General features: G+C 44.8%; 1 protein-coding gene across 7 annotated transcripts in view; it reads left to right on the top strand.

Moving 5' to 3' along the window:
* Positions 1-21,489, top strand: part of ppef1 (protein phosphatase, EF-hand calcium binding domain 1) — an 82,327-nt gene that overhangs the window by 7,600 nt on the left and 53,238 nt on the right. For 4 of the 7 annotated variants that reach the window (XR_006313108.1, XR_006313107.1, XM_043700223.1 and 1 more), the window contains 3 exons: positions 2,846-3,028; positions 10,018-10,065; positions 20,802-20,929. Coding sequence is in view for 5 of the 7 variants with exons in the window: in XM_043700223.1 (XP_043556158.1) it covers positions 2,974-3,028; positions 10,018-10,065; positions 20,802-20,929 (231 nt within the window). In the remaining 2 variants the exon portion in view is untranslated. Of the gene's footprint in view, positions 1-2,845; positions 3,029-10,003; positions 10,066-14,922; positions 15,131-20,801; positions 20,930-21,489 lie in introns of all 7 variants that reach the window. The other 3 variants (XM_043700226.1, XM_043700225.1, XM_043700224.1) reach the window with 3 other exon arrangements.

Raw genomic sequence — 21,489 nt, 5'->3', positions numbered from 1 at the left:
ATGGCGGCTCAGTGGTGAGTGCTGCTACCTCAGAGCGCCTGGAAGTCAGGTTCGATTCCATCCTCGGGTGACTGTCTTTGTGGAGTTTGAATGCTCTCCCTGTGTCTGTGTGGGTCCCCTTGGGGTGCTCTGGCTTCCTTCCACAGTTCAAAGATGTGCATATTAGTTGGATTGGCCATGTTATATTGCCCTGTAGTATCCAGGGATGTGCGGGCTAGGTGGATTATTCATGGGAAACATGGGGTATAGGGATTGTGTGGGATGCGCTTCAGAAGGTTGTCGTGGACATATTGGCTAAATGGCCTCTTTCAATAATGTGCACAGATATTCTCCAATTGGAGATGACATTATACATATCTAGAGCAAGTAGGACGTGAATCCAGACCTCTTGGCTCACAGGTAGGGACACTACTACTATCACTATCACAAGAGACCCCTAAAAGGCATATCCTAACTTGCACGCAACCCATCTTAGGGATATCAGCTACTCCCCACCAAGGAATTGAACTCCCATCTTCCACACAACAGGCAAGATTCTACCCACAATATAAATGAGGAAATGCTTAGTGCAGTGATGCGTACACCAGCATGAGACCTCAATGTCATTCTGTCATGTTCCCATGTATCTGCTGCCTTTGTTTCCCTAGTTGGAATGGTCACAGGTTTGGAAAATGTGATTGAAGAAGCTATCTTGTAGATAGTACACACTGCTGCTGCTGAACTGCAGGAGATGGGGGAGATACTAAACGAGTATTTTAGATTAGATTACTTTACAGTGTGGAAACAGGTCCTTCGGCCCAACAAGTCCACACCGACCCGCCGAAGCGCAAACCACCCATACCCCTACATTTACCCCTTATCTAACACTACGGACAATTTAGCGTGGCCAATTCACCTGACCTGCACATCTTTGGACTGTGGGAGGAAACTGGAGCACCCGGAGGAAACCCACGCAGACACGAGGAGAATGTGCATTTTGCATCAGTGTTTACTGTGGAGAAGGACATGGAAGATATAGAATGTAGGGATATAGATGGTGACATCTTGAAAAATGCCCACTTTGCAGAGGAGGAGTTGCTGGATGTCTTAAAATGCATAAAGGTGGAGAAATCCCCAGGACCTGATCAGGTGAACCTTAGAACTCTGTGGGAAGCTAGCGAAGTGATTGCTGGGCCTCTTGCTGAGGTATTTGTATCATCGATAGGCACTGGTGAGGTGCCAGAAGACGTGGTGCCACTATTTAAGACACATGGTAAGAAAAAGCCAGGGAACTATAGACCGGTGAGCCTGACATTAGAAGTGGCCAGGTTGTTGGAGGGAATCCTGAGGGACAGGATATACTTGGAAAGGCAAAGGCTGATTAGGGATAGTCAACATGGCTTTGTGCATGGGAAACCATGTCTCACAAGCTTGATTGAGTTTTTTGAAGAAGTAACAAAGAGGACTGATGAGGGTAAAGTGGTGGACGTGATCTATATGGACTTCAGTAAGGCATTCGACAAGGTTCCTCATGGGAGACTGACTAGCAAGGTTAGATCTCATGGAATACAGGGAGAACTAGCCATTTTGATACAGAACTGACTCGAAGACAGGGTGGTGGTGGAGGGTTGTTTTTCAGACTGGAGGCCTGTGACCAGTGGTGTGCCACAAGGATTTGTTCTGGGTCCACTAATTTTTGTCATTTATATTAATGATCTGGATGTGAACATAGGAGGTATAGTTAGTAAGTTTGCAGATGACACCAAAATTGGAGATGTAGTGGACAGCGAAGTGGGTTACCTCAGTGTACAATGTGATTTTGGTCAGATGGGCCAATGGGCCAAGGAGTGATAGATTTAGTTTAACTTAGATAAATATGAGGTGATGTGTTTTAGAAAGGCAAATTATAGCAGGACTTATACACATAAGGGTAAGATCCTGAGGAATGCTGCTGAACAAAGAGACATTGGAGTGCAGTGGTTTATTACTCTTGAAAGTGGAGTTGCAGGTAGATAGGATAGTGAAGAAGGCATTTGGTATGCTTTCCTTTACTAGTCAGAGCATTCAGTATAGGAGTTGGGAGGTTATGTTGCAGATGTACAACTCATTGGTTAGGCCACATTTGGAGTATTGCATGTAATTCTGGTCTCCCTGCTATAGGAAGAATGTTGTGAAACTTGAAAGGGTTCAGAAAAGATTTACAAGGATGTCGCCAGAATTGGAGGGTTTGAGCTATAGGCTGGGACTGTTTTCCCTGGAGCATTGGAGACTGCAGGGTGACCTTACAGCGGTTTATGAAATCACGGGGGGCATGGATAAGGTAAAAATACTAGCTCTAAAGAAAACAACTGTGGCCTATCTAATCTCTCTTCACCGTTGAATCACTCCAGCCAAGGCAACATCCTGGTGAATCTCCTCTGCATCCCCTCCAGTGCAATCACATCCTTCCTAAGGTGAAAATGACCAGAACTACACGGTGTACTCCAGCTGTTTCGATAGTTTACCACGGCTTTTGCCAAGGCCTCTTACCGGTACAAAATTCGGAATGACATGCCTTCTTCCCCCACCATGAAATCTCCGCTTGGTCGATTCCTACACACTGATAGGAGTTTTGCTGTTAAACGCCAAAAGAGAACCTTTTGTCACACTTGTCACACCTAATAACCCTTCAGTTATTAGGTATGACAAGTGGCTAAGATGTGTGACAGCAATATGAAACCACCAGCACTCCATGTGTAATAATTAATTTGGTTGGAAGTCCTAGATCAGGTTTCAGGTTCTGTGACTCCCTCAGCAGTCTGATCGCTAGCCTTGCAGAATTGTCTCATTCCTTGACATCACCTTTTCTCCCCGTCTTTTCTTCTAGAATGCTGCTTCATTTGGTGATTTACTCCTGATAGTCCCAGGATTGGAAGGAATGCCACAGAGAGGAAGCTTCCAAGGGAAGGGGTATTGGTGCCTGTGATACTGAGTTCAATTTCCGAGGCAATAGAGATGGGATGTAGCTCATCAGCTGTCATGGAAAACCAGTCAAGAAGATCCGACAGAGGTACGTACAGACAGAAGCACGCTGCAGTTTTGAAAACCTCCTACATCACTAGCCTCCTCATTAATAAGCAACAGGTTAGCCTGTGGGCCAAGCACAATTGTCAGAATCTAAATAGGTGCAACCATGGCTTTTGTTCAGTCAGCTTAGAATATTTCAATTCTCAATCACCAGTTGTGCAAGGTTATGTTAGAAACTTTGCAGCTTTTCAAAACATAGTTTTATAATTCACAGAGAAATTCAATCAAACTCGTAACTGATTTTGATAGAATAACTATAAAAGGCATCTGGTTGGATAAATGAATAGGAAGGGCTTAGAGGGGTATGGGCCAAATGCTGGCCAAAGGGACTAGATTAATTTAAGATGTCTGGTTGGCATGGACAAGTTGGACCACAGGGTCAGTTTCCGTGCTGTATATCTCTATGACTCTATACTGTTCATAGATTGGAGTGATACCTGGCACACAGGAAGATGGCTGTGGCTGCAGAGTCGGCATCCTTGCAAGAGGATTCGCAGTCGGGTTAAAATCAACACGGTAAAAACAATGACTGCAGATGCTGGAAACCAGATTCTGGATTAGTGGTGCTGGAAGAGCACAGCAGTTCAGGCAGCATCCAAGGAGCTTCGAAATCGACGTTTCCCTACTGCGAATCCCCTTGCAAGGATGCCGGCCTTGTAGAAGTTTTCCTCCCGGTTTCCTCCCAAGTCACAAAGATGTGCAGGTCAGGTGAATTGGCCATGTTAAATTGTCCATAATGTTAGGTAAGGGCTAAATGTAGGGGTATGGGTGGTTTGCGCTTCGGCGGGTCGGTGTGGACTTGTTGGGCCGAAGGGCCTGTTTCCACACTGTAAAGTAATCTAATCTAATCTAAAGTAATCTAATCTAATCAACTCAGTAAAAACAATGACTGCAGACGCTGGAAACCAGATTCTGGATCAGTGGTGCTGGAAGAGCACAGCAGTTCAGGCAGCATCCAAGGAGCTTCGAAATCGACGTTTCCCTACTGCGAATCCTCTTGCAAGGATGCCGGCCTTGAAGAAGTTTTCCTCCTCTCTCTACAAGAATCTCAGGGAGTCCCTCTCCCACTGCAACTCCCAGGTCATTTCCTCTGCAGCACTGTCCCCATGACTTGTCTGGACCTGTCCTACCTGCCTATCTCCTTTTCCACCTATCCACTCCACCCTCTCCTCCCTGACCTATCACCTTCATCCCCTCCCCCACTCACCCATTGTACTCTATGTTACTTTCTCCCCACCCCCAACCCCTCTAGCTTGTCTCTCCACGCTTCAGGCTCACTGCCTTTATTCCTGATGAAGGGCTTTTGCCCGAAATGTCGATTTCGAAGCTCCTTGGATGCTGCCTGAACTGCTGTGCTTTTCCAGCACCACTAATCCAGAATCTGGTTTCCAGCATCTGCAGTCATTGTTTTTACTTCTGTGGTTGCAGAGGGTCAGTCATCTCAGTTCCAGGACATCTCTGCAGGAGTCCCTCAGGGTAGTATCCTAGGCCCAACATATTCAACTGCTTCATCAATGACCTTCCCTCCAACATTATGTTAAAAGTGGGATGTTCACCAATGTTTGCACAATGTTCAGTGCTATTCATGATTCCTCAGGCACTGAAGCAGTCCATGTTCAAGACCTGGACAATATCCAGGTGTGCGCTGGTGTCCAGCAAATAACGTTTGCATCACACAAACGACAGGAAATGGCTGTCTCCAACAAGAGAGAACCTAACCATCACTCTTTGAAATTTATTGCCAAGACCATCAATGATTCTCCTGCTATCAGCATCCTGGGGGTTACCATTGAGCAGAAGCTGAATGGAACACACCTTATAATTGCAAGAGCAGGTTGAAGGCTTGGAATCCTGCAATAAGTTACTCACTTCTGATTCCCCATTGCCTGTCCATCATCTACAAGGCACAAGTCAGGAATGTGATGGACTACTCCCCACTTGGATGGATAGGTGCAGCTCCAGCAACACTCAAGAAGCTTGACACCATCCAGGATAAGCCGTCGACTTGAGTGGCACCACTTGACTTGGTGGTTAGCCCTGCTGCCTCACAGCACCTGGGTCCCAGGTTCGATTCCCACCTCAGGCAACTGTGTGGTGTTTGCACATTCTCCCTGTGTCTGCATGTGTTTCCTCTGGTGCTCCGACAGTTCAAAGGTGTGTAAGTTACATAGATTAGCCATGCTATAGTGTCCAGTGATGTATAGGCTGGGTGGATTAGCTATGGGAAATACAGGGTTAGAGGGATGGGATGGGTTGGGATGGGATGCTCAGTCAGTGTGGACACGATGGGCCAGATCGCCTGCTTCCACAGACATCTACTCCCTCCACCACCAATGCTCAGTCGCAGCAATGTGTACCATTTACAAGATGAATTGCAGAAATTCACCAACAATCCTTACATTCCTAACCCATGACCACTTCCACCTAGAAGATCAAGGGCAGCAAATACATGGGGGCACCATCAACTGCAACTGCCCCTCCAAGCCACTCACCATGCTGACTTAGAAATACATCACCGTTCTTTCAGTGTCGCTGGGTCAAAATCCTGGATTCCCTTCCCGTAGGGCATGATGGATCAACCCACAGCAGATGAACAGCATTGATTAGATTAGATTAGGTTACTTAGATTACATTACAGTGTGGAAACAGGCCCTTCGGCCCAACCAGTCCACACCGACCCGCCGAAGCGCAACCCACCCATACCCCTACATTTACCATTTTACCTAACACTACGGGCAATTTAGCATGGCCAATTCACCTGACCTGCACATCTTTGGACTGTGGGAGGAATCCAGAGCACCCGGAGGAAACCCACGCAGACACAGGGAGAACGTGCAAACTCCACACAGTCAGTCGCCTGAGTCGGGAATTGAACCCGGGTCTCTGGCGCTGTGAGGCAGCAGTGCTAACCACTGAGCCACCGTGCTGCCCATTGGTTCAAGGAGGCGGCTCATTACCAGCTTCTCAAGGGCAGCTAGGGACGGGCAGTAAATGCTGGCCCAGCCAGTGATGCCCACACCCTATGAATTGTTTTCTGGAGATTATGAGAAACTCATGGCTGGAGGTTAATAACCAGAAGAAATAGGTAATTGGTCAAAATTCCAAGGGAGATTCAAGAAAAGACGTCTGAAATGCACTGACTTGTTAAGATTTGGAATTATCTGGATGAATGTGAAAAGGAACAAGTTCCAGAATAAGTAGAATGGAGGTGAATTATTTGGAGGACAGTGAGATTAGAATATTACTAATTTTAGAGTTCCTTTGTTGATCAGAAGGCCTCCTTAAGTGATTCCATGTTCCGAAGTAACATGTGTTTTATTGACCTGAATGACACTCAGCCTATTCATCATTGTGATATCTCAGACCAGCCACTGCCTTACATGTTCCAGTCTGTTTGTAGAATCATACAGTACACAAGAGGTCGTGTGGGGCATCAACTCTGCTATATAAAAATATATTACTATCTGCAGTAGTCGCACTTTCCTGCACTACACCCTGAGATTTCCCACTTCAACAACTCTCCCAAGTAGTGCATTCCAGACCCCACCACCCGCAAAAGTCCTCTCCTTCCTTCCACTTGAAAATGTTGTGGTGCACAAGGCAGTCAGAGCACATGCTCATGTCTGTTTCCATAGTCCAGTTCTGCCTGGAATAGCTCACCATAAGCTGCCACCTCTGGTGAAGTATAGTGGGCCAGGAATTTCTGTGGCTCTTACTGCCTGCTATTGGTGCGTTGGAAGCATTTACAGTTGGATACCCAACCTATTTGTCCATGTAATGAACACACCTTCTTCAGTCATCAAGTCCTGGGTTCCAACCCAGGGATTCAAGCTCAAACATAAGGATGCTGCCAATGGACACAGTATATGAATACACAAACCTCAAACAATCAGAAATCATTCCACGTGGTAGCACTGAAAAAGAACCGAAGGTTTGTTGTCGGTGAAATATTCTATAAAGACACTCCAACAGGTTTATTGCTCATAAAATGCGTTTATACAGGTGCTCTTACTGTTTGAGACAAACAATGGACTGCAGTTTAAACTTAATTTTATTAAAACACTCGCAGGTTAAAGAAACAATCTTTACACAACAAATTCAGTTAGCTTTACTGCAAAGCAGACTGACTGCCTGAAAAACACATTCACTACCCGAGCTGGTGAATTTGATTGAACTGTTTGATTCAATTCACTGAGCTCTCTTGACAGAGCACTTGAGATTTTCTTAGTACAAAGGTGGTCTCACTTGGAGTCTTCGCCGGCCAAACCTTCAGTGAGAGAATGACTGCTAGGTGTCCTTCTATTCCCCTGTTTCTCTGCCCTTCTGAATGTTCTCTCACTTCAGCCCCAGTGCAGGAGCCACAGTACCCAATGAGGTTAGATGAGATCTTATAGGTGTACCCATCCCTTTCGAAGATATGATTACTTCATGGTACAAAGGGGTTTGGCTGAAACTGTGAAAATATACAATCTCCCTGTTGTTCTGGCTGAGCACCTCTTAATGGAATTTTGGTCATAATGAGTCTCCCATTGTTCTATATGCAATCTGACTTTTGACCTGTGGAGATGTTGAATTCCATCAGGCCTCGTTGGCAGAAACTGTCTAGCTGCTGAAAAGGAAGCTGTGTTGTCACAGTCACTTGGCCTGATTGTTTCGTTTGATAATATCAATAGGATAGCGATGGCTCCAAGGATTGAACACCTCTTTCTCCCTCTGCTATACCACGGCATGGTGGCTCAGTGGTTAGCACTGCTGCCTCACAGCAGCAGGGTCCCAGGTTCAATTCCAGCCTCAGGTGACTGTGTGGAGTTTGCACATTCTCCCTGTGTCTGTGTGGGTTTCCTCCGGGTGCTCCGGTTTCCCCCCACAGTCCAAAGATGTGCAGGTTAGGTGAATTGGACATGCTAAATTGCCCATAGTGTTAGGTGCATTAGTTAGAGGGAAATGGGTCTGGGTGGGTTACTCTTCGGCGGGTCGGTGTGGATTGGTTGGGCTGAAGGGCCTGTTTCCACACTGTAGGGAATCTAATCTAATCATATGCACCATTGTGTTGGAAATGGATCTTATGTAAATGAGTAACTGTCAATTGTTCTAAACTGTAGCTGCTTGGCCTTAACTTGCAGCTTTTCGCATTCTTACAGCCAAAGTAGGAGCAGTAAGTAACAGCATAGTAAAGGTTACGTATTAAACGGTGTGTCCAGTTGGTGACTGTTCACTGGGGCAGATTCATTTGTGGTGCTATGAATGGGAGCAGACTGAGACTCTGTTGAGTTTGGAGCTGTGTGCTGGATCCTGAGAGTCTATAAATAGAGAAAGACTAGACTCCAGTTTGACTCTTCACCACCCAGCTATCTTAAGTGTCAGAGAAAGCATTGGCTCATCTTTCTCTGAGGAACTCCTAGTGCAACTGAATAGCTAATTAAATGTGCCTGTCCCTCAGCAAATTGGCATCTTCAGTAATACTAAAACCAAATTAGACTACAGCCACACTTTGCTATCCCCAATCTGAACACAGTGATATGTATGGCTCAGTTTCCATTCATCATATTCTCTTGGAAAACAAAGGGAAATTCAAAGGGTCCAGAGAAATAACAGAATACAACAACTATATTAGAAAATGTTAGGTGTGAGCTGTAAAACGCCAAAAGGGTCAGAAAGTTTCAGCAGGTCAGACACAATATCTGAGGGGCGAGGATAGCAGATTGCTTTAACTTTTTGTCAGAATGGGGAAGGTTTTGAGGTGGAATAGGTTCTTGAAGGTCAAGGAGGCAGGGATGGGGGAGGGGAGGAAAGGCTAAAAAGGGAAAACCAAAATATCACCAACAAAATGGGCAAACCTAAAAATCACACAACACCAGGTTATGGTCGAACAGGTTTATTTGGAAAGACAAGCTTTCGAAGCGCTGCTCCTGTGTCAGGTAGCTACTGGGGCAGGAGGCACAGGTTATTTTCTGAAGTTGTTGAACTTGCTGAATCTCACTGCAAGGAGATTCATGTTGCTGAGGCATTTTATTTTGTACTCACCAGGATACAGACAAGAATGCCAAGTTTAAACCAATCACAACAAGGTGCTGACGACTGGTTGGCAAGGCGAATGGGATTGGTTGATGTATGAAAAATTCTGACCTGAAACGTCGACTCCCCTTCTCCTCTGATGCTGCTTGATCTGCAGTGCTTTCTCTAGCTCCTCGCTTTATCCACATTGGTTGAGGAAACGATGGGGAACAGTTGGCTGTCCATGCTCTTGGGTAATTCCACGGGGCAGCAGGCTTTACCACTGTGGTCAAATTTAAAGAGTTTCAATATAGTTCACTCAAAGGGCAGCTGCTATCCACATGGAAAGGTGCCCTGGAAAGAGGGAGCTGGACGTCATGATGATTGAGGAGTGCCATGGAAAAAACACTTTCTCCCCATGCTGACTGTTTCCTCCCACAGTCCAAAGATGTGTCAGTTAGGTGAATTGGCCATGCTAAATTACCCACACCCTCTGGATGAGTGGTGCTGGAAGAGCACAGCAATTCAGGCAGCATCCACAGTGCCCAGGGATGTGTAGGCTGGATGGGTTGGCAATGGGAAATGCAAAGGGTATAAGGATAGGGTGGATGGGCTTGGGTGGGATGTTCTCTGGAGCGTTAGTATGGACTCGATGGGCTGAATGGCCTGTTTCCACTCTGTAGGGATTCTTTATGTTTGTTGGTGGCATCATGCTGAAGATGGTAGGGGATGATCTGCCGAATATAAATGCTTGGGGTTAGAGGACATGGGGGACTCAGTAACTGTATAGAATCTGTCAGACAGAATAATATTTCCATATTGTCACCTTCTGTGGAATTCTGTATACAATTTCCTCTTTTAACCTTATTTCTGCTCTTTTCTCCTTAGTACAGTGCAGTTTGTTACTGAGTAAGCTAATTTCCTCCTCTCTGTTTACTGGGATCTGATTGTGTAAAACTTACAGATTCTTTTGTTCAGTTACCTCCCAGGCAGATGAGTTGGCAAGAACTCCACCTCCTTTTGCAGGTAAGTGTTTGATTCTGTCCAATGTGTCATGTTATGAAACCTATCATTATCCATATTTTAACCAGCAAGATTTTACCTTTTATCTACATCCACTGGCTGCACTCCACATTGCAACTTCCTCATGGGAAGAACAGCAGAAACTTGGAGTGTCTTGAAGCCAGAAAGGGAGAGAGATACAGAATGAAAGACTGACTTAAGGAGGGAGTCCCAGACTCCAGGGTTAAGAAAACTGAAGGCACGCCAACCTATTGTGGAGCAAATAAAATTGGTGACACTCATGTGACCAGAATTAGATATGCATTTTGGTAAAACATACAAGGGCAGGATTTATACAATTAAAACTAGGGCCTTGTAGTGCTGTAGAACACAGAGACCTAGGGCTTCAGATACATGCAGGTCGTTCTGCTATAACGTGTGTTTCATTGATGCGAAATCGCTGTAACACAATTGACAAATTGGAGACACCGTTCCTAAAGTGCAAACTTTTAAACATTAACGCAATTACATCGCCAACACTTTAAGCGCTTTTTCTAAAGCACAATTTTTCTAGAATGCAGGGTTTCACAAGAATGCAACCTACCTGTAGTTCTTTGAAAATTGCATTACGAAAAGACATAGTTAAACATAGACCACAGAACAGTACAGGCCCTTTGGCCCTTGATATTGTGCTGCCCTTTTGACTTATTCTAAGATCAAACTAACCTGCATACCCTTCATTTTACAATCATCCATGTGCGTATCCAAGAGTTGCTTAAATATCCCTAATGTATCTGACTCTACTACCACTGCTGGCAGTGCATTCCAGGCACCCACTACTCTCTGTGTAAAGAACCGACCTCTGACATCTCCCCCAAACCTTCCCCCAGTCATCGTAAATTATGCCCCCTCATGATAGCCATTTCCGCCCTGGGAAAACATCTCTGGCTTTCCACTCTGTCTATGTCTCTCATCATCTTCTACATCTCTATCAGGTCACATCTCATCCTTCTTCACTCCAATGAGAAAAGCCCTAGTTCCCTCAACCTTTCTTTATAAGCCATGCCCTCCAGTCCAGGCAGCATCCTGGTAAATCTCCTCTACACCCTCTCTAAAGCTTCCACTTCCTTCCTATAATGAAGTGACCAGAACTGAACGCAATATTCCAAGTGTGGACTAAATAGGGCTCTACAGAGCTGCAGCATAACCTTGTGGCTCAAACTCAATCCCCCTGCTACTGAAAGCCACCGTACACCTTCTTAACAACCCTATCAACTTGGGTGGCAATTTTGAGGGATCTATGGACATGGATCCCAAGATCCCTCTATTCCTCCGCACTTCCAAGAATCCTGCCTTTAACTCTGCACTCTGCATTCAAATTCAACCTTCCAGATTGCACTTTTCCAGGTTGAACTCCATCTGCCACTTATCAGCCCAGTTCTGCATCTTGGCAATGTCTTGTTGAAACCTACAGCAGCCCTCCACACTATCCACCACTTCACCAACCTTTGTGTCATTGACAAACTTACTAACCCACCCTTCCACTTCCTCATCCAAGTCATTTATAAAAATCACAAAGAGCAGAGGTCCAAGAACAGATCCCTGAGGAACACCACTGGTCACCAAGCTCCAGACTGAATACTTTCCAACTACCACCACCCTCTATCTTCTATGGGCCAGCTAATTCTATATCCAGAAAGCCAGATTTTCCAGTATCCCATGCCTCCTTACTTTCTGAATGAGCCTAACATGGGGAACCTTATCAAAAGCCTTGCTAAAATCCATGTACGCCACATCTATTGCTCTACCTTCATCACCGTGTTTTGTCACATCCTCAAAGAATTCAATAAGGTTTGTGAGGCATGTCCTGCTCCTCATAAAGGCATGCTGACTGTCTCTAATCAAACTATGCTTTTCCAAATAATCATAAATCCTGTCTCTCAGAATCCTCTCCAATAATTTGTCCACTGATGTAAAACTGACTGGTCTGTAATCCCAGGATTATCCCTAGTCCCTTTCTTGAACAAGGGAATAACATTTTGCCATCCTCCAATCATCTGGCACTATCCAGTGGAGAGTAAGGGTGCAAGGATCATCGCCAAAGGCACAGCAATCTCTTCCCTTGCTTTCTGTAATAACCTTGGATATATCCCGTTTAGCTCAGGGGACTTACCTATCTTCATATTTTTCAACATATCCAGTACATCTTTCTTCTTAACATTAACCTGTTCGAGCATGTCAGCCTGTTTCACACTGTCCTTATAAACAACAAGGTCCCTCTCACTCATGAATACTGAAGCAAAGTATTCATTAAGGACCTCCTCAAGTTCCTCCAATTCCAGGCACAAGTTCCCTCCAGTATCCCTGATTGGCGCTACCCTCACTCAGGCCATCCTCTTGCTCCTCTCACATAAGTGCAGAACACCTTGGGGTTTTAGATTAGATTCCCTATAGTGTGGAAACAGGCCCTTCGGCCCAACTAGTTCACATCGATCCTCTGAAGAGTAACCCACCCAGACCCATTCCCCTATTTAACCCTGACTAATGTATCTAACACTATGGGCAGTTTAGCATGGCCAATTCACCTAACCTGCACATCTTTGAACTGTGGGAGAAAACCGGAGCAGACAGAGGAAACTTACGTAGACATGGGGAGAATGTGCAAACTCCACACAGACAGTCGCTCAAGGCTGGAATAGAACCCGGGTCCCTGGTGCTGTGAGGCAGCAGTGCTATTCCTTAATCCTACTGCCAAGGCTTTTTCATGCCCCCTTCCAGTTCTCCCAAGTCCATTCTTTGGTTCCTTCCTGGCTATCTTGTTAGCCTCTAGAACACATTTAGCACACTTGCCTTCATTGCTCAGACCTTTGAGTATAACAGTTGGTATGTCATGTTGAGTTTGTTCAGGACATTGGTGAGGCCTCTTCTGGAGTACCATGTCCAGTTCTGGTCACCCTGTTAAAGGAAGGATATTATTGAGCTATAGAGGGTTCAGATGAGATTTACCGGAATGTTGCTGGAAATGGAGGGTTTGAGTTAGAAGGAGAGGCTAGATAGGCTGGGATGTCTTTCATTGGAGCTAAGGAGGTTTATAAACCTTATAGAGAACAGCCTCTTCCATATTAATTTACCTCTTCCTTATCGGGCAGTAAGAAGGAGCTACAGAGCTGGCCTGATGATGACCATGTAATCATTTTCAAATTGTGTCTGATTCAATTTTGCGGGGGGACATCTTCTGTTTTTACCTGGTCTGGCTGACATGTGACTCCAGACCACAAGAATGTGATTGGCACTTAACTACCCTCTGTGCAATTAGGGATGGGCAATAAATGCTGACTGAGCTACTGATGCCTACATCCCGGGAGTGGGTAAAAGGAAAGATGCTCATTAAGTATTCTAACCTCGTCCTCGCTCTCTCAGCAGATACGGCCCTCTTTGTCCCTAATAGCCCCCACTTCTGACTATTCACTTACTATTTTGCTTTTTTGGATTCCCTTTGGTGTTAACTGACATTCTATTCCCATGCCTTCCCTTTGTCAGTCTTAATTTTCTTTTCGCATCTTCTCTGAAGCTATTGCATTCGATTTGGTTTGCAATAAAGAATGCAACAGCTGTTCATCATGCATCCAAATTCTTTTGTTTCATCATATTCTCGATGTCCAAGCTCATCCAAGATGCCCTGTTGTTTGTTCCCCGACCTTTCACTCTTGTGATCTCATTGATTATGTCCTGCATTGGCTCTCAGAAGAGTGTCTCACCCAGACGCACCTCGCACCCCCCAACCCTGCATTTCCCATTGCTGATCCACCTTCTTTGGACTGTGGGAGGAAACCCACGCAGACACGGGGAGAATGTGCAAATGCCAGTCAGACAGCCACCCAAGAGTGGAATCGATCCCAGGTCCCTGGTGCTGTGAAGCAGCAGTGCTAACCACTGAGCCACTGTGCTGTATGATGAAATAATAATTACTGTTCTAGTCTGTCATGAAGACAATAGGTTCTATGGCACAGTGGTTAGCACTGCTGCCTCACAGTGCCAGGGACCCAGGTTCAATTCCAGCCTTGGGCGACTGACTGTGTAAAGTTTGCACATTCTCCCTGTGTCTATGTGGGTTTCCTCCCACAATCCAAGATTAGGTGAATTGGCCATGTTAAATTCCCTATAGTGTTCAGGGATGTGTCAGCTAGGTGCATTAGTCAGGAGTAAAAAATAGGATAATAATAATCTAATCTAATAAAGTAGGGGAATGGGTCTCGGTGGGTCATTCTTCAGAGGGTCAGAGTGGGCCTGTTGGGCCGAAGGGCCTGTTTCCACACTGTAGGGATTCTAATCTATGCTTCCCGATTTCTGTGCTTGGCTCAGAGGGCTGGCATAGACAGATACCCTCTCCCCCACCCCAAAGCCAGAAAATCATGAGATTCAAGTACCTCTCCAGGATTTAAACACAAGTATCAAAGCTGTACTGAAGAAGTGCAGCTCTATTGGATGAGATATAAAGGTCCAAACTTGGGAAGATGCAATAGCTTCCATTGCGCAAGAACCAGAAGCAGGAGTAAGCAGCTCAATGTTTGAGTCAGCTTTGCTATTTTACTTTTTGAAGAAGGGCATCACAAACTATCCCTGCTCTCCTTGCCAATATTTATCCCACTGTCAATGAAACAGATTATCTGATGTCATCATGTTGCTGTGTGTGAGAGATTGCTTTGCATATTTTAGCTGCCACGTTTTCTAACGTTAACACTCTTTCAAAGCACCCTATTGGCTGTAAAGCAGTTTGAGACTTTGGGTGATTGTGACAGGGGCTATATAAATACAAGGATTTCTTTTTATTGTTCTATGTCCGACTCAACTCTAATTTATTTGCATCCCAATTATTTCCAGACCTTGTTCTTGGACTAAGTCGGCTAAAATAAAGTCACTGTGCAGAAAACTGAGGACAGAATGTAATTGTTTAAAACCAAGATTCCATTATATCTGCACATTTGATGAGGAGGAAGATCCATGCTTGGTCTTGACCTGTGTAACATCTTGGTATGGTATATCAAAATACCCAGTAATCATCACAGATTTATGAATCAGCAGTGAACAGGTACAGAGGCAAAAGATTTTCAGTTTAGAAAGTCAACACATCTTTGTGCATGGGAAATTGTGTCTCACTAACTTGATTGAGTTTTTTGAAGAAGTGACAAAGAAGATTGATGAAGACAGAGCAATGGATACTGTCTATATGGACTTCAGCAAGGTGTTCGACAAGATTCTGCATGGTAGATTGGTTAACAAGGTTAAATTACATGGAATACAGGGACAACTGGCCATTCGGATACAAAATTGGCTTGAAAATAGGAGATAGAAGTGGGGTAGTGCAGGGTTGCTTTTCAAACTGTGCCAAATGCTGGCAAATGGGTCGAGATCAGTTTATGATTTCTGCATGGTGTGGATGAGTTGGACCGAACAATCTGTGTCCGTGTTGTATAACTCTGTGACTATGTGTTGGCACAGGCTTGGTGGGCTGAAGGGCCTGTGTCTGTGCTGTACTGTTATTTGTGAATATTTATATTATATTTGAATCTGTGCAAGGTCCAGTGAGTTGTCTGAAAAGGATGACATCTCCAATATTGTCAGTTATTCAGCAGTTTACATAAATATCTGAGGCAGGCATCATGTGTTAAATATTGCCACCCACCTCTACTTTACTGCGTGCAGAGTATTATTCCTGCCCACATTTTTTCTTCCTGTATCAGACTGCACCATGGGAAATAGGACTGGCCATTCACTTGTACTGTTTCAAACCTTTTCTACTTGTGAGTACATTTCAACTTCTCATCTTATAATGTTTGTCCAATAAATTATGTAGTAGAAATCATGTTTGATGGACATGAAGTTTTTTTAAAGCTGTTACTAAGAAAATTGATAAAGGAGAGCCAATGGATATTTAATTTTCCAGAAGGCTTTTGGTAAAGTCCCCACAGGATGCTGGTTAGAACAGTTAAACCACATGTGGTAGGAGGTAATGTACTAGCATGGGTCAATGATCGTCTAACAGACAGAAAACAGAGTAGGAATAAATGAGTTATTCTAGCATGTGTGGAGTATTGCACAGATCAGTTATTGGGGTCCCAGCTGTTCGCAATATATATCAATGATTTGGACCAAATTCGGTATTTCCAAATTTGTAGATGGTACAAAGCTAAATGGGAGTGTGTTGTGAGGAAGATGTAAAACAGTTTCAGATTTCAACAGGCTTAGTAAACAGACAAGAATATGGCAGATGAATACAACATTGAAAAATGTGAAGTTATCCAATTTAGTCAGAGAAACAGAAGTATGAGTAGGAAGAGGTTGGAAAGTGTCAATGTACAAAAGAGTCTGGGTATCCTTGCTGATACATCAGTGAAGGCTAACATACAGGTGCAACAAGCTTTTAGGAAGCCGAATGGAATATTTGTTGCAAGAGGGTGGGAGTACATAGTGGCCACGGGCAGCACGGTGGCTCAGTGGTTAGCATTGCTGCCTCACAGTACCAGGGACTTGGGTTCGATTCCCACCTTGGGCAATTGTCTGTGTGGAGTTTGTACATTCTCCCTGTGTCTGTGTGGGTTTCCTCCCACAGTCTAAAGATGTGCAGGTCAGTGGATTGGCCATGCCAAATTGCCCATATTGTTAGGCACATCAGTCAGGGGTATATATATAGAGTAGAGAAATGGGTCTGGGTAGGTTACTCTTCGGAGGGTTGGTGTGGACTTAGAACATAGAACAAAACAGCGCAGAACAGGCCCCTTCAGCCCTTGATGTTGCGCCAACTGTGATCTATTCTCAGCTCGTCCCCCTACACTATCCCAAAATCATCCATGTGCTTATCTAAGGAATGTTTAAATCTCCCTAATGTGACTGACTTGTTGGGCCGAAGGGCCTGTTTCCATACTGTAGGGAATCTAATCACCTAATCTAATCTGGTCTGGATAGAGTATATATGGAGAAGCTGTTCCCACTTGGAAATGCAAAAAAACAATGAGAGGACATAGATGTAAAGTGATATACAAGTGAAGCTAGGGTGAAACGAGTCTGGAGATGTTGGGGTTGTCCTTCTCAGAATGGAGAAAGCTATGTGGAAATTTGAGAAGGGTGGCACAGTGGCTCAGTGGTTAGCACTGCTGCCTCACAGCACCAGGGTCCCAGGTTCAATTCCAGCCTCGGGCGACTGTCTGTGTGGAGTTTGCCCATTCTCCCCGTGTCTGCGTGGGTTTCCTCCGGGTGCTCCAATTTCCTCCCACAATCCAAAGATGTGCAGGTCAGGTGAATTGGCCATGCTAAATTGCCCAAAGGTTAGGTATGTTAGTCAAAGGGAAATGGGTCTGGGTGGGTTACTCTTCGGATGGTCGGTGTGGACTTGTTGGTCCGAAGGGCCTGTTTCCACACTGTAGGTAATCTAATTGTGGATGGTTTTGATTGTGTAAGTGGGAAGAGTCTATTTTTGGTGGGAAAAGAATGGAAGATAATTGCAGATTGAAAGTGTAAAGAGTAGTTTTCACCAGCAGGTCACTGTGATGTGGGAAGTGTTGCCTGGAAGACTAGTGCAAACAGGCTCAGTAATAAACTTCATAAGGCAATTGGATAAATAGTTGAATTGGAGAAGGGAAAAGAGCAGAGTGAGAGATAATCAGCAACACTATCCATCAGCCAGCACAGGATCATTGTGCCAAAGGGCTCCTTACATATGCTGCCTGCCCCTATGAAACATTATAGAAGAGTAGGCCATGTCTGATCATCAAACTCAGTCCCTTGTTTGCACATCCTCCCCAAACACTTCGATTCCTTTATCCCTAAGAGCTATATCTTCTTGAAAACATTCAATGTTTACCCTCATCAGATTTCTGTTTAGAGAATTCCACTCTCTGGGTGAAGAGATTCCTCCTCATCTCAGTCCAAAATGGCCCTTGCGTCTGGACTCCCCTGCCATCAGGAACATCCTTCCTGCATTTTGCCTGTCTAATCCAGTTTCTGTCAGCTCTCCCTCTCATTATTCTGAACTCCGTTCAATGTAGACCTAACCGATCCAGTCTCTCTTCATACATCAGTCCTGCCATCCCAGGAATCAGTGTGGTCAACTTTTGTTGCACTCCCTCTCCAGCCAATACTCCAGGTATTAAAGGAAGGGTGGGGATTGTTTAATTCTCCTTCCAGAAGCAGTGTGTGCTGGTTGAAGGTGTCAGTGATCTTAAGGTGCTCACCTAATGGTGAATTGTGATTTTGAGAATTTGCAAATGTGTCCTTGACCTGCTGCTACGACACTGCTGACTGTGGGTGAGACTATCCCTGCTTTGACAATAAATCTGGAGATATACTCAATTCAAATCTACTGTGCATGTTATGTCACTGCTTAGGTAGCAGAGGGTGGTAGAGAACCAAAGAAAGGAGGACATCATGTGGCCAGGAGTCAGGAAGAGTTCTGACAGTGGCATGATACTGAGCATGTGCAAATGACATCATCTTTACCTGCAGGTCATTGGCTATTAAGCAAATCTGATTGAGATTTTCAGAAAAGTGAAATTGGTATAAATTAATATCATATTATAATAATAATATTATAATAAATTGGTCCTTACAAACCTACATGATGTTCAGAATTCTGTCTTAAAGGAAGACACAGTGAGAATCAAGTGCTTCCCGTGAACAGAATGAAAGATCTTATGCTTTACATCATCCTCCTGTTTTCTGAAATCTTATCCCTACTGGCTATAGTTTCAAGATAATTTTTCCCTCAGCCAATCTCATTCAGGGGATCAATTCGATTTGCTCCAGCATTTCCAGTTGAAAATGATATAATAATTTGATCCTGAGCAAAACGCTGGATACTCGCTGAGGGACAGGTCACATTTAACATTGTCGTTACACAATACACATTGCTGCCTATGAATGATTCCTACAATTCACAAATAACAAACGGAGAAAAATATAGGCTTGATGGTGTCGGTGGAAGTGTATGCTATTTGAGAGTCAGTGTCTGGGAGACTCCAACCTGTTTAAGATTCAGTGTAAATGGGACTGTACCTGTTTGAGAGTCAGTGCCGGTGGGACTGTAACCTGTCTAAGAGTCAGTGCCGGTTGAGTCAGTATCTGTGGGACTCGAACTGTTTGTGAATCAGAATCTGTGAGATTGTAACCTTTTGGAGAGGCAGTATCTATCGGACTGTAACCTGTTTGAGAGCCAGTGTCTTGCAGGACGGTATCTGTTCGTGAATCAGTGTCTGTGGGAGTGTAACCTGTTTGAGAATCAGTATCAGCGACACTGTAACCTGTCTGTGAGTCAGTGTCAGTTGGACTGTAACCTGTTTGAGAGTCAGTGCCCATGTGACTCTAACCTGTTTGAGAGTCAGTGTAAATGGGACTGTAACCTGCTTGAGAGTTAGTGTCTGTGAGATGTACCTGTTTGAGAATGCCTGTGGATTGTAACCTGTGTGAGAGTCAGTGTCAGTGGGACTGTACCTGTGCGAGAGTCAGTGTCAGTGGGACTCTACCTGTGTGAGACAGTGTCTATGGGATTGTAACCAATCTGAGAGTCAGTGTCAATGGGACTGTACTGTGTGAGAGTCAGCTTCTGTGAGTCTGTAACCTATTTAAGAATCAATGTCTGTGGGACTGTAACTTGTTTGTGAATCAGTGTCTATGGGATTGTAACCTGTTTGAGAGTGGTGTCAATGGGACTGTAACCTGTGTGAGAGTCAAAAGTGTAGTGCTGGAAAAACATAGCTAGTCAGGCAGCATCCGAGAAGCAGGAGGGTCGACGTTTCGAGCGTAAGCTCTTCATCAGGAATGTGACCACATTCCTGATGAAGAGCTTATGCCTGAAGCATCAACTATTCTGCTCCTCGGGTGCTGCCTGACTGGCTGTGCTTTTCTAGTGCTACACTTTTTGACTCTGATCTCCAGCATCTGCAGTCCTCACTTTCTCCCTGTAGCTGTATGAGCGTCAAGTGTCTGTGATATTTACCTTTGTGAGAGTCAAGTGTCTTTGGGACTGTAATATGTTTGAGAGTCAGTGCCCGTGGGACTGTACCTGTTTAGAGAGTGTTTGTGGGACTGTAACCTGTTTGAGAGAGAGCGTCTGTGGGACTATAATCTGGTCTCTGTAGAGCAGTATCCCAGAAAATGTCACAGTTTGTGGTACTGTATCCCAGTGACTGTGTGTGTGGGACTGTATCCCAGTGACAGTCAGTGTGTATGGGTCTGTATTCCAGTGACAGTCAGTGTGTGTGTGGGACTGTATCCCAGTGACAGTCAGTGTGTATGGGACTGTATTCCAGTGACAGTCAGTGTGTGTGTGGGACTGTATCCTAGTGACAGTCAGCATGTGTGTGGGACTGTATTCCAGTGACAGTCAGTGTGTGGGGGACTATATTCTAGTGACAGTCAGCATGTGTGTGGGACTGTATCCCAGTGACAGTCAGCATGTGTGTGGAACTGGTATCCTAGTGACAGTCAGTGTGTGTGTGTGGGACGGTATCCCAGTGACAGTCAGTGTGTGTGGGGGACTGTATCCCAGTGACAGTCAGTGTGTATGGGTCTGTATCCCAGTGACAGTCAGTGTGTGTGGCACTGTATCCTAGTGACAGTCAGTGTGTGTGGGATTGTCCCCCAATGACAGTCAGTGTGTGTAGGGTTGTATCCCAGTTTGAGTCAGTGCGTGTGATCGTTCCCCTCCTGACTGAATATAAATTTTTCTGAACTGTTTCTGACATTGTTTTTTCCCTCTCATTATGCAGCCATTAAAGCAGCCATCCTGATTCAGGGCTGGTATCGTCGCTATGTGGCACGAATGGAGATGAGGCGTCGCTACACATGGAGCATTTTTCAATCTATCGAGTATTCAGGAGAGCAAGACCAGTTACAGGTGAACAGCATTCTCACTGAATAATCCTCATCATCGTTGTATGATCGCCTAGCAACCTGTACTCAAACCGAACAAGATCCTGGGACCAAATGAGATGCATCTCAGGTCATTGATGGATACAAGAGAGAAAATTGTGGAGATACAAGTCCTGATTTTCCCATCTTCCTTTGACTCAGGGCATTGCCAGAGTACTGGAGATTCATGCAAAGATCACCCCTGGTTAAAAACGGGAATAAGGAAATGGCCAGCAACTACAGTTTGTCCTCAGTAGTGAGAACATTCTCTAAAGTGATAAGTTATGACAAAATTGCAAGTCAGCATTTTGGGAAAGCAAATCTTAGCAGGACTAGTACACTTAATGGTAAGGTCCTCAGGAGTGTTGCTGAACAGAGACCTTGGAGTGCAGGTTCATATCTCCTTGAAAGTAGGTAGATAGGATAATGAAGAAGGCGTTTGGTATGCTTTCCTTTATTGGTCATAGTATTGAGTACAGGAGTTGGGAGGTCATGTTGCAGCTGTACAGGACATTGGTTAGGCCACTATTGGAATACTGTGTGCAA

Source organism: Chiloscyllium plagiosum, chromosome 12, assembly GCF_004010195.1.
Source record: "Chiloscyllium plagiosum isolate BGI_BamShark_2017 chromosome 12, ASM401019v2, whole genome shotgun sequence".
NCBI classification, from domain to species: domain Eukaryota; kingdom Metazoa; phylum Chordata; class Chondrichthyes; order Orectolobiformes; family Hemiscylliidae; genus Chiloscyllium; species Chiloscyllium plagiosum.
This window is presented reverse-complemented; position numbering and strand designations above follow the sequence as displayed.